Source organism: Stomoxys calcitrans, chromosome 3 (genome assembly GCF_963082655.1).
Source record: "Stomoxys calcitrans chromosome 3, idStoCalc2.1, whole genome shotgun sequence".
Classification (NCBI taxonomy): domain Eukaryota; kingdom Metazoa; phylum Arthropoda; class Insecta; order Diptera; family Muscidae; genus Stomoxys; species Stomoxys calcitrans.
The window spans coordinates 14,283,543-14,297,441 of record NC_081554.1 but is presented as its reverse complement, the minus strand read 5'-3'; the positions used below and the strand labels follow the sequence as shown (position 1 = coordinate 14,297,441).

Sequence of the window (13,899 nt, the reverse complement as noted above, 5' to 3'; positions counted from 1 at the left end):
GGTAGAATACAAAACTGACATAAAAGTATATTTTTGGTATCTGAGGCGCCCACCTCCCTCATCACGCAAAACCCCCAGGACATATTTACCAATTGGGACAATACGGGTATCAAATTAAATTTATTTATGAGAAGAGTGTCGGATGGGTTCCCTACCCCCAAAAACACCACCTAACAGGACACTGTTACAGCTTTGGGTAATATGGGTATTAAATGAGAGGTATTTAAGAGTAGAGTACATACTTGGCATACAAATGTCACCTTAAGTATCGGGGGGGTTCCCCACCCCCAAAAAAACCACCTACCAGGACACTTTTACCGCTTTGGACAATATGGGTATCAAATGAATGGCAATTATAATTAGAGTACAATTCTGAAATAAAAATTTATTCCTTGGTGCCTTGAGGGGCCCCCACCGATTTACCGATTGGGACAATATGGGTATCAAATGAAAGGTATTTGGGAGAAGAGTACGTACTTGGCATAAAAATGTCACACTAATTGTAGAGGGGTCCCCCAACCCCCAAAAACACCACCCAGCCGGACACTTACCGCTTTGGACAATATGGATTCCAAATGAAAGGTATTTAATAGTAGAGTACGAATCTGACATAAAAATATATTCCTTAGTGTCTGAGGGGCCTTCCCACCCCCCAAAACCCATGAGCAGGAAATATTTACCGATTGGGACAATATGGGACTCAAATGAAAGGTATTTGGGAGTTAAATACGAATATGGTATTAAAAATTGAGACCAGGCCCAAAACCGCTCCAAAAGCAGCGCCCAAAATCAAAAGTGGACCGATCGGGACCATACGGGTCTTAAATAAAAAATATTTGGGAGCCGTCTAAATCCCAAAACCACCCCAAAAATACCACCAAAAATCAAATTGGACCGATCCAAATCCGCCCCAAAAGTAGCGCCCAAAATTAAGGGTGAACCGATTGGCACTATATGGGACTAAAATAAAATATATTTGGGAGCCGTCCAAATCCCAAAACCCACCCCAAAAAATACCATCAAAAATCAAAGTGGGCCGATCGGGACAATATGGGACACAACTAAAAGTTTTCGTTAGTAGAATACGAATATGGTGTCGAAAATTGAATCCAAGTAATTAGGGCGTCGCCCCAAGAGTGCCGCCCAAAATAAAAAGTGAACCGATCAGAACAATATAGGACCCCAATCAAAGGTATTCGAGAGTAGAGTATGATTTAATATAAAAAATTTGATTCAAGTATCTAGGCAGCCGTCCCAAGACCAAAATCAAAAGCGGACCGATCAGGACCATATGGAACTATGGGAGTGAAAGGTATTCGAGAGTAGAGTACGAATATGATTATCGAATATTAAAAATTGGTTGCAATTACTAAAGGGGGCCGTTCCAAAACCTTCCCAAGTGGGCATATTAGACCATCATGACAATATGGTACTCAAATAAATGGTTTTCGGGAGTAGATTGGGAATACGATATTCAAAATAAGGTTCAAGTGATGGAAGGTTGCCTACCCCTACCCTACACCTACACCAAAATGTGAATATTTGTCACTCATGATTATATGGCCTTCAATAATAGGAATTTGGTTGTAGAAAAACAAATTGTAGTGGGGAGATACATATGGTAGTAAGTAAGAAACTTATTTTTCGCGTGGTGTTAATGAAGGCGCAGCAAAGCCGGCCGGGTACCGCAAGTCTTATATGTAAAAATCAATGTGTGTTTTTTTGGTTGGTTTGTTTGTTTTTCTGTTCCGTATAGACTCAAAAAACGACTAAAACGATGGTGCATAATGATCCTATGGTGAAAATGTTGATATCTAAAGGCGGGCGGACCCTCCCCCTTACCCTTATTTTCATTAACATCATGGGTGGTGCCGTTTAAACGAAATTTTGTCTGAAAATGCAAATTTACCCATGAGCATTCCATTAAAGGACAGGGCAAACCGTCTTATAGTAACCTAAGAACAAAAATTTGATATTGAAATTTTGAATGGGGTATCTAGGGGGGGCCGCCGCACACTCAAAACCCTCTAAATGTATATATAGCCCAATAACGACAATATGGGGCTCAAAACGTATCCGATAACCAATTGTGAGACTAAGAATTTGGGGGGCGCTACTCCACCAAAACACCCCCAAAGAGGATAAATTTACTGACCATAGTAATATGGGGCTCAAACGAAAGGTCTTTGGGAATAGAGCACGAATCTGATATCAACATTTGGGAATAACTGTCTATGGTGCTACCCCACCCCCAAATAGGACGTATTTGCTGACTATTGCAATATGGGGCTCAAATAAAAGGTAGTTTAGAGTAGAACACAAATATGATATGAATTTTTAGTACCAAGTCACTCAGTGGGCGCCCCAACCCCCAAATAAATGATATTTGAAAGTAGAGCACGTTGCTGATATTTTTCAGGGCTAAGTGTTTGGGGACCACTGCACTCCCCAAAACACGTCTTAATCGGACATATTTGCCGACCATGGCAATATGGATCTTAAATGAAAGGTCTATTGGAATAGAGCACGCAATTGACAACCACTTTTGGGACCAAGTCTCCGGGGGTCCATCCCACCCCCAAATAGCCCCGAATTTTTCTGGGCTTTCTGTCTTCCTTTTTTAATAGGCTGTATACAGGTCACAACGCCCAAAGACAAATTGAGCGCTATGACCTCCTCTAAAGCGGACATAAAGCCCAAAAGAATTTTGGTCCTTATGACCAGTCAGCCTTGAATATATATACACCAAGCATGGGCTGAATTCGTCTTTAACCTGATATAGCTCCCATATAAACCGAACTCCCGCTTGCACTTCCCGAATCGGTCCATAACCTAATATAGCTCCAATAGCATAGCATTTTATATCCATTGTTTACCCGTAAAGAAATTTAGGCCAAAGAACATGGCAAATGCCATTCATGTTGGCTCAGCCGAACTCAGCACGCCTTTACTTGTTTGTGTTTGTTTTTTTTTTTTCTAATGAAAACCTACATGGCAACTCTAATTCTAAAGTATACTTTGCATAAGAAATGTTTGCCAACATTGCATTATGATGAGAGTCAAATAGAAAAACAGAGAGAGTGAGGGAGCGGTACTGTTCAAGATATGAATGGTTGGAAAATTCACAAACAAAGGATCTCTTTGTGTTGAAGAACCGCTTCATTCATTCTTTCATTAGCGTTGTATTCAAATGATATGAATATCCTCTTATTGCAATAGCGGGACATGTCTGCTCTGAGCAGACTTTGCAGTTGAGTTGTGTTGGTTTCATTTAAGTTGGGATGCAAGAAAAAGTCAGTTCATCATACCACATAAGGTTATGGTATTGGGTGCAAGGATATGTTTCATTTATTTCTTATGGCCCTTATGCAAATTGAATTAAAAAACGAAACTAAAAGTAGAAACTTGAATTAGGAAAATTAGGACATGATAAGGTGAAAAGTGAAAAGTAAAAACAGAAATTAAAGAAAATAAGATTTTGTTTATAACTGACAAAAATAATGTTTTATTAAAAAGATGTCTGGGCCAGACATGATCTGAAATGAAGAAAACAATTTCCTTTTTTGAACCCTACATCGCTTTTCAACACTATGTTTGTCATTTTAGATGAAAGACAGCAACTCACTGCCAAGTCTTGTGCTTGAATTTATTTTTTGCAAAAGTTACACTGTTGAAGTTTTAACATTTCTCCGCAATAGTAGCCTACATATTGGCAAATTTATAGTCAGCTGCCCTTGTAGCGCTATGAAAATTAAACCACCTTTACCTCACTTCATGACTTACTTATTTGCCACTACTGACTGAAATGCCATGTAATGGTGATATCAGCAGCAGCAGTAGTGGTAGTAGTAGTTGTACGTACAAATGAAGTCTATAATTTTATTTCGTTTAGCAATGAGTGTAATTGAATTTCCATTTACTTTTCCTTTACTTTCATTTCCCTTTTATTTTGTTCCATGTTGAAGAAAACATGCCCTAAAGTTGTTATCGTTTTTATGCTTTTTTGAGTTCACACACGCACCGACTAACGCCCACTTGCTGCCTGCACCATGTGCAGTCTGATGGAAATATGGAAATTTTCTTTGTATATCACCAAAGTTGGTTACCATTCATTTCAATTCATTCATTTTTTTTGATGAAGCACTCTCTGTACATTTGCTGTCATCATGGTTCAAAAGGCGTAACTTCGCTTAAGTTTAAGTCTACAAACAATATCCGGATTTTTGACCCCACCAAATATGTAATTGGTTTTTACTCTAAGGTTATGATTTTCTTTGGATACCATATTGCATAGAGTAGTTTTCCATTGATATAAAGGAAAATTTTTCTTGATTCTTATTATGCCTTAGAGGAGGAAAAATAAGGAGGAAACTTCTTCAATGATATGCGTACTCTTTAACGATGAATGGTTAGAAAAAAAACCCCAAGAAAAGAGCTGTCTTGGAAAAATTCTAGCTCGAGTTGGGAAAGAGGTATCTTAATGAAGTTTAGACTGAGGAAAAGTGGACGAATTATGCAAATGCAAATTTTGCCCATGAACATTCCACTAAGGAACAGGGGCAAACTTCTCACAATGAGTGCAGTCCGATTCAAGTTTAACCTCAATGATAAGGGGCCTTCTTTTTATAGGCCAGTCCGAACGGCGAGCCGCAGTGTGACACCTCTTTGGAGAGAAGTTTTACATGGCATAGTACCTCACAAATGTCGCCAGCATTAGGAGGGGAAATCCACTGGTGAAAAATTTTTCTGATGGTCTCGCCAGGATTCGAACCCAGGTGTTTAGCGTCATAGGCGGACATGCTAACCTCTGCGCTACGGTGACCTCCTGTGGTGGACGAATTATATTAGTTAAAAACATGTTAAAGCTTGCTAAATTCAGCCACCATAGATCGAGTTCCCTTACCGATATCTCTTTCTAGGCAAACAAAGGATAAAAGAAAAGAATTGATTTAATATTGAAGCTATATCAAGTTGTGGTCCGATTCGGACAATATTCGGAGAATTGCGCCCTCTAGAGGCTCAAGAAGTCAAAATCTCAAATCGGTTTATATGACAGCTACAATATATCAGGTTATGTACCGATTTGCGCCATACTTAGCACAGTTATTGAAAGTCATAATCAAAAACCTCATGCAAATTTTCAGCCAAATCAGATGAGAATTGCGCCCTCTAGAGGCTCAAGAAGTCAAGACCCCAGATCGGTTTATATGACAGCTATATCAGGTTATGTACCGATTTACGCCGTACTTAGCACAGTTATTGAAAGACATAACAAAAAAACCTCATGCTAATTTTCAGCCAAATCGGATGAGAATTGCGCCCTCTAGCGGCTCTAGAAGCCAAGATCCCAAATCGGTTTATATGGCAGCTATAACAGGTTATGAACCGATTTGAACCGTATTTGGCACAGTTGTTGGAAGTGATACCAAAACACTACGTGGAAAATTTCAGTTAAATCGGACGGTCAAGACCCAAGATCGGTTTATATGGCAGCCATATAAAAATATGGACCGATTTTAAGCATACTTAGCGCAGTTGTTGGGAGTGGTACCAAAACACCACGCGCTGAATTTCAGTAAAATCAGACGAGAATTGCGCCCTGTAGAGGTTTAAGAAGTCAAGACCCAAGATCTGTTTATATGGCAGCTATATCAAAACATAAACCGATTTGGCCCATTTACATTCCCAACCGACCTACAAAGAGAAAAATTGGATTGTCGAAAGTTAAAATTTTTTATAGCTTCAAAATTCGAATAAAAAATTTTCTCAAAATTCTAAGCAATGAGATTTCTGAAAACCCTTTTATTGTCTTTTTTCATTTGATGGTTTCTATATTAAAAACAAGTAAAAAGGCATTAAGTTCGGCCGGGCCGAACTTTGGATACCAACCACTTCGGGCGTATATGTAACCCCCTTTCGCCACAATCTGGTGAAAATTGTATAACTTATGCACCCAAATTCGTTACGGACATTGAGTGGTCTAGTAAATATAAGTCTCTGTTGAATTTTGTATTTCAAACTTAGCAAAATCGGATAAAAAATAAAACTTTTATTCAGACCCTTCATCGGCAGATCGCTCTGTATGGAAGCTATATTAAAATATTATTCAATACAAACCATGATCAGGACGGACGTCGGGAAACCTAAAACTACCCACTGTTTCAAATTTCAACGAAATCGGGTAATAAATAGAGCTTTTATGGGCTTCGGACCCTTTATCGGCAGATCGGTCAATATCGCAGCTATATCTGAATATAGTCCGATCTGTACTACATTTGGGTCTGATGATGAGAGGCTTTAAACTACCCACTGTTTCAAATTTCAGCGAAATCGGTTAAAAAATAAAGCTTTTATGGGCGTCAGACCCTTTATCGGGAGATCGGTCTATATGGCAGCTATATCTAAATATTGTCCGATCTGAACCATATTTAGTTCAGATGTCAGGAGGCTTGAAATAACTCTCTGTTTTAAATTTCAGCGAAATCGAGTAATAAATAGAGCTTTTATGGTCTTCAGACCCTTTATTGGGAGATCGGTCCATATGTAAGCTATATCTAAATATAGTCCTATCTGAACCATATTTGGTTCAGATGTCAGGAGGCTTGAAATAACTCTCTGTTTTAAATTTCAGCGAAATCGGGTAATAAATAAAGCTTTTATGGCCTTCAGAACATCTATCGCGAGATCGGTCTATATGGTAACTATATCTAAATATAGTAACTATATCTATATATTTAGGTCAGATGTCAGGATGTTTGAAATAATTCAATGTTTTAATTTCAGCGAAATAGGGTGATAAATAAAGCTTTTTAATCTTCAGACCCTTTATCGGCAGATCGGTCTATATGGTACCTATATCTAAATATAGTCCGATCTAAACCAAATTTGGATCAGTTGTCGGGAGGCCTTAAACTACTCACTGTTTCAAATTTCAGCAAAATCGGATGAAAATTAAAGTATTTACGGGCATTAGACCCTTTATCGGGAAATCGGTCTATATAGCAGCTATATCCAAATATGGTCCGATTTGGCCCGTTCAATAACTTAACCAGCGTGCATCAAAAATACGTATCTGTGCCAAAGTTCATCTCAATATCTCAATTTTTGAAGGCTCTAGAGTGATTACAACAGACGGACGGACACACACACGAACATCGTTAAATCGTCTTAGAATTTTACGACGATCCGAAATATATATACTTTGTAGGGACGGAAATTGATATTTCGATGTGTTGCAAACGGAATGACTAAATGAATATCCTTTGTAGTAAAAACATAGTGGCTTTAAAATAAAAAGAATTTTTTTTTGCTCAATTTTCTCAACAATTTTTAAAATTTTATTTTTTGCTCAATTTTTTAAATTTTTTTTAAAATTTTTTTTTTAAAAATTTTAAAAAATTGCTACTCCAATATAAATGCTCTAAATATTGAATATATTCAATTTCATCAAAATCGGACAAGAGAATCCTTGGTCAGGCGTTAATGGGTTAAGAGACAGTGACCCCATGCGTCTAAAAGCTTCGATAATGGCAAAAACATGAAGGTGTTAAGAATAGTTGTTACAATTATAATTACTTCTACTTAATTTCCCATGAACATTTCATTAAGGAGCAGTGTATACAGGGAATACTTCTCTCATATCAATGAGTGCAGTCCGATTAAAGTTTTAAAGCTCAATTATAAGGGGGCTCCTTGTTTATGCCAAGTCTGAAAGGCAAGTCGCATAGCGACACCACTTGAGAAGATTTCTAGATGGCAGGATACCTCACAAATGTAGCCAGTATTACTAAGGAAAAACCACCGCTGAAGATTTTGTCTGATGTTCACGCCGGAATATTTATAATTAGCTCCTCCCATAACGTCCTTCTTGGGTTAAGGCAGGTCAAACCATATATAGCACCCACCATAGAACGCGTACGGCAGTTCTCAATAAATTAAGAATTTTCTTAAGAATTGGAGCAATTTGGCTATACCTTGACATGCCCCGATTAAACCCATTTACAATCCCAACCGACTTACAGAAATGAATAGTGTATTTGCTTAATATGCAGCTTAAGTCGGCCATATACCTTTAAGTTTGTCAGACATTCAAAAGGTTAAATAAACTTAATTTTTATCTCCTCACAGGTAAACCCCGTTGTTTGTAAATACTTTTCCTAACACTGCACCATGTCCCTAGAACACTCTAAATAATCCGTCAACTCTTGAACTTTAATTAAATTCCTTTGTAAATATTTTCGTCCAAATAATAAAACAAGGGCCCTAGAATTTTCTTTGACAAACAATGACAATTTATTCGGGCTGAAGCACCTTAAATTGTTTTAAGACTTCAGTTTCATTTAGCAAAAAAAAAACCAGCCTCTCTTTATTTCTCATTAAAGTAAAGCAAGTAAAATTTGTTTTCCCAGCCTAAAAGAAACCCATGTTTCATATTTAACGAGCTTAAAAGTTCAAAATGCCAAGCAAGTACCTAGCAAGAGTAACGCAAACTCGTCTTATGAATAACTGAAAAACCAATGGGACCCAAAGACATTCACCAAATACCCAGAATTTTTAATAAAGAAGATAATGTGCTGTAGCCAAAAACAAAAAAACGTAAGGTATTTTTTCTTGGTTTGTTACGCCACCATCATAAAATGCTCTAATATTTTTTTTTGGTGGTAAACTTCCACTCGCTGCGGCAACGAAACTACTCGTTATGAAAAGTTGCCATTAAAAAGTGTTACAATACAACGCTCATGTGTTGCCAGCTCACCTTTGGTGGTCCCTGGCAACGCTAAACATGAAAATCCTTTATTATATGTGGATGTTATGAAATGAAATTCCCAAACCAATTGAAGAAAACTATGTCAAGAAAGCAATTAAAAAAAAAAAAACAAAAACTCGAGCAAAAAGAATAAACTTGGGAAAACTTTATAACAACTTACTCAGCCAGTCTATAGGAAAACCTTCAGCTAGGCTGAATTAAAGTTTTCCCATAGGAAAACCTTATTCAGCTAGGATGAATTAAAGTTTTCCTATGGGAAAAGCTTATTCAGCTAGGATGAATTAAAGTTTTCCTATAGGAAAACCTTATTCAGCCAGGCTGAATTACAGGAAAACCTTATTCAGCTAGGATGAATTTAAGTTTTCCTATGGGAAAACCTTATTCAGCCAGGCTGAATTAAAGTTTTCCTATGGGAAAACCTTATTCAGCCAGGCTGAATTAAAGTTTCCTATGGGAAAACCTTATTCAGCCAGGCTGAATTAAAGTTTTCCTATGGGAAAACCTTATACAGCCAGGCTGAATTAAAGTTTTCCTATAGGAAAACCTTATTCAGCCAGGCTGAATTAAAGTTTTCCTATGGGAAAACCTTATTCAGCCAGGCTGAATTAAAGTTTTCCTATGGAAAAACCTTATTCAGCCAGGCTGAATTAAAGTTTTCCTATGGAAAAACCTTATTCAGCCAGGCTGAATTAAAGTTTTCCTATGGGAAACCCTATTCAGCCAGGCTGAATTAAAGTTTTCCTATGGGAAAACCTTATTCAGCCAGGCTGAATTAAAGTTTTCCTATGGGAAAACCTTATTCAGCCAGGCTGAATTAAAGTTTTCCTATGGGAAAACCTTAATCAGCCAGGCTGAATTAAAGTTTTCCTGTGGGAAAACCTTATTCAGCCAGGCTGAATTAAAGTTTTCCTTTGGGAAACCCTTATTCAGCCATGGGAAAGCCTTTTCAGCTGTATTTCTTATAACATTTTTGTTCGAGTGTTGTTGGCCAGCTCTACTAATTATTTTCTTTAATACAACATCTCAATCTCAATTGCGTGATATAACAATTTAATACTTAATTTTATAAGAAGTGTTATAAGTATGTCGGTACATGTTATCTCTGTCATTTTCCCTGATTACATTGTCTATGCCTTACTTTAATTTATTGCATTGTCTTAATTCTCTTCTCTGGTATTCATTTTCATTGCAGTGCTTCCACCTTCTACCACAACATCATTGTCATCGGCAGCGGTGGCAGCATCCAACCAACATAAATCGCGAGACTCATTAAAGCAGCTCCAGGAGATGAACGAGGTTACCCATTCCACGCCACGTTCAAAGCAGCGTCTAATCAAAGTGGATTTCTCATTGTTGCAGGTAGGTAGCTGCTGAAGCATCCATGAAATCACATCATCATGAGCTAATTAGAAAGATGTTGACATAATAACAACAAAACCCCCCACGGATCAGACCTCTCTCCCACCCACACACACAGCCAATTAGATATTGGAAGTTGCCAATCATTGAGCCTTTATTGTTGTTTTGTTGCTATATTGCAACTTGTGGTTGTAGGTAGTTTAATAATCCACATAAAAATGTAAAATGTTACACAAATGAATGAATGACATTTTTGTGTGCAGTTCATGCAGGTAATGCAATAATATTTTATAAATTTTATTATAATTGGGAGGTCGTTGAGCCATGGGTTCATAGTTATAATAAAGAAGAAGGTAAGGTGTCGCCTCTAGTCTTAAATCGTTAAGTCGACAATCCATCGTCTCCTGCTGCCTTCTTATTATATAGCAAGCTTACTGCTTAACTGACTTTGTCTAACTAGTATTGGTGGGGAGTTATCAAAATTTGGCGTGTTACTACTACTACACAGAAGAAAACTAGCAAAAAAAAATGTCAATTAAAAATTTGATTGAAAATAAAATTGTTTTCAATTAAAATATTAATTGATTTCATAATTTTTTAATTTAAAATGCATTTTTTAACTACAGTCGTGATTGAAACTTTTGCAATTTTCAATTAATAAATTAATTGATTCTATTAATTTTTTATTTAACTCTGAAAAATTTTTTTTAATCATAATCGCGATAGAAAATTTTTTAATAAAAAAATAATAATTTCAATCATTTTTTTGATTGAATTTTAAAAAGTTTCAAATATGGTACTTAAGTTAATTCAATTAAAGGCTATTTCGTCCCCGACATTATAAAGGGAAGGAGATTTTAAAAACTCATACGACCCACAATTTGACAAATCTATAGCAATACCATCACAGACGGCTCTTCGTGTAGTCCAGCACGAAGAGCCCGATACGGGTACCCACGGATCTTTGGAGCAAAATTTTCAATCATTTATTTAATTGAATATGGAATTTTTACCCACAACCATAGGATAGGGGGTATACTCATTTAGTCATTCCGTTTGCAACACATCGAAATATTAATTTCCGACCTTACAGAGTATTTATATTTCGGATCGTCGTAAAATTCTTAGACGATTTAACGATGTCGTGTGTATATCCCTCCGTCTGTTGTAATCACTCCTTCAAAAATTGAGATATTGGGGTGAAATTTGGCACAGATACCTCATTTTGATGCACGCTGTCCAAGTTCTTGAACGGGCCAAATCGGACCATATTTGGATATAGCTGCTATATAGACCGATCTGCCGATGAAAGGTCTGAAGCCAATAAATGTTTTATTTTTTATCTGATTTCGCAAAAATTGGGAACACGGAGTAGTTTTAGGCCTCCCGAGATCTGACCCAATTATGGTTCAGATCGAACTATATTTAGATATAGCTGCCCGTAAAAGCTTTATTTTGTATCCGAATTCGCTGAAATTTGAAACAGAGAGTTGCTTTAAGCCTGTCGATATCCGACATTAATATGGTTCAGATATTTAGATATAGCTGCCATATAGACCAATCTTCCGTTAAAGGGTCTGAAGCCCATAAAAACTTTATTTATTACCCGATTTCGCTGAAGTTTAAAACAGTGAGTTGCTTTAAACCACCCGACATTCAACATAAATATGATTCGTATCGGACTATATTTAAATATAGCTGTCATATAGACTGATCTGCCGATAAAGGATCTGTAGCCCATAAAAGCTTTATTTATTACCCGTTTACGTTGAAATTTGAAACAGTGAGTAGTTTTGAGCCTCCAGACATCTGACCCATATATGGTTCAGGTCGGACTATATTTAGATATAGCTGCCGTAAAGACCGATCTGCCAATAAAGGGTCTGAAGCCCATAATAACTTTATTTATTACCCGATTTTGTTGAAATTTGAAACAACGAGTTGCTTTAACCCTTCCGACATCCGACCTTAATATGGTTCAGATAAGACTATATTTGAATATAGCTGTCATATAGACCAATCTGCCGATAAAGAGTTTGAAGCCCATAAATGCTTTACATTACCCAATTTCGCTGAAATTTGAAAAAGTGAATTATTATAAGCCTCCCGACATACGACCAAAATATGGTTCAGATCGGGCTATATTGAGATATAGCTGCCATATAGACAGTTCTCCCGTCAAAGGGACAGTTCATCCGATATGGCCTTTTAAGGCTGTAGAAGCCACAATTTTGGTCCGATTTTTACAAAAATTTTCTTGGAATGGTTTAATTGACATCCCAATACGTGTGCAAAATTTCATCAAAATCGATTTTGATAAAACTCCCATGCGTTTAGACTTTTAAGCCTGTAGAAGCCACAATTTTCGTACCATATTCGAAATTTCAATTGGTATGCAAAACTAAAGTCTGACTAAATTTGGATGTAAGTGCTACCTATTAAAAGTATTACGTATACTCGGTGGTGTAGTGTATTATATAGTCGGTTCCGCCTTACTTTTGCCTTTCCCTCCTCGTTTTAATTGAAATTTGTTCAATTACTTTTTGGAAACAGTGATTGATATTATCATTTTCGTGATTGAAGCAGTTTCAATTAAAAAATTAATTGGATCAATTTGATTGAAACCGATTATTTATTTATTTTTTCTGTGTGTAGCATACAACAAATTTAAAAGTATTTTCTCCATAATCTCATTAAGATATCTGTATATTTTATTACATTTAAAAAAACTAATTCATTAGCCTTAGACAAAATTTTCGATTGGTACCCCACATTTGTAAAAAACGTTGAGACAAATCGCAAGATCTTTTATAATAAAATTATGCAAGAATTTAGACGAATGCAGCATTTTTTAGTCAAGTCTTGTTTTGTTTCTTTTTTTATTTTATTTTTTTAATTTATTTTATGAAATATTACTTTATTTTATTTTAGTAACATTTGTTTTTATTATTTTTTTTTTATTTTACTGTATTTTTTTATTTTATTTTACTGCGTATTGTTTTCTTTTTTTTACTTTATTTTATTTAATATTTTTTAATTTATTTAATATTTTTTTATTTTAATTTTTTATTTTATTTTATTTTATTTATTTTATTTTATTTTATTTTATTTTATTTTATTTTATTTTATTTTATTTTATTTTAATTTATTTTATATTATTTCATTTTATTTTATTTTTTTTATACCCACTACCGAAGGATATTCTTGATCAGCGTAAAAATCTAAGACGATCTAGACATTTCCGTCCGTCTGTCCGTCTGTCTGTTGAAATCACGCTACAGTCTTCAAAAAAGAGATATTGAGCTGAAACTTTGCACAGATTCTTTTTTTTTGTTCATAAGCAGGTTAAGTTCGAAGATGGGCTATATCGGACTATATCTTAATAAAGCCGCCATATAGACCGATCCGCCGATTTAGGGTCTTAGGCCCATAAAATCCACATTTATTATCCGATTTTGCTGAAATTTGGGACAGTGAGTTATGTTAGGCCCCTCGACATCCTTCGTCAATTTGGCCCAGATCGGTTTAGATTTCGATATAGCTGCCATATAGACCGATCCTCCGATTTAGGGTCTTAGGCTCATAAAAGCCACATTTATTATCCGATTTTGCTGAAATTTGGGACAGTGAGTTGTGTTAGGCCCCTCGACATCCTTCGTCAATTTGGCCCATATCGGTCCAGATTTGGATATAGCTGGCATATAGACCGATCCTCCAATTTAGGGTCCTAGGCCCATAAAAGCCACATTAATTATCTGATTTTGCTGAAATTT

At 36.2% G+C, this 13,899-nt stretch overlaps 1 protein-coding gene across 5 annotated transcripts in view; it reads left to right on the top strand.

The window, feature by feature from the left end:
- Nucleotides 1-13,899, top strand: part of LOC106081112 (protein spire) — a 222,303-nt gene that overhangs the window by 182,174 nt on the left and 26,230 nt on the right. For all 5 annotated transcript variants that reach the window (XM_059366140.1, XM_059366142.1, XM_059366143.1 and 2 more), the window contains one exon: nucleotides 9,960-10,126. In XM_059366140.1, the coding sequence (XP_059222123.1) occupies nucleotides 9,960-10,126 (167 nt within the window). The remainder of the gene's footprint in view (nucleotides 1-9,959; nucleotides 10,127-13,899) is intronic.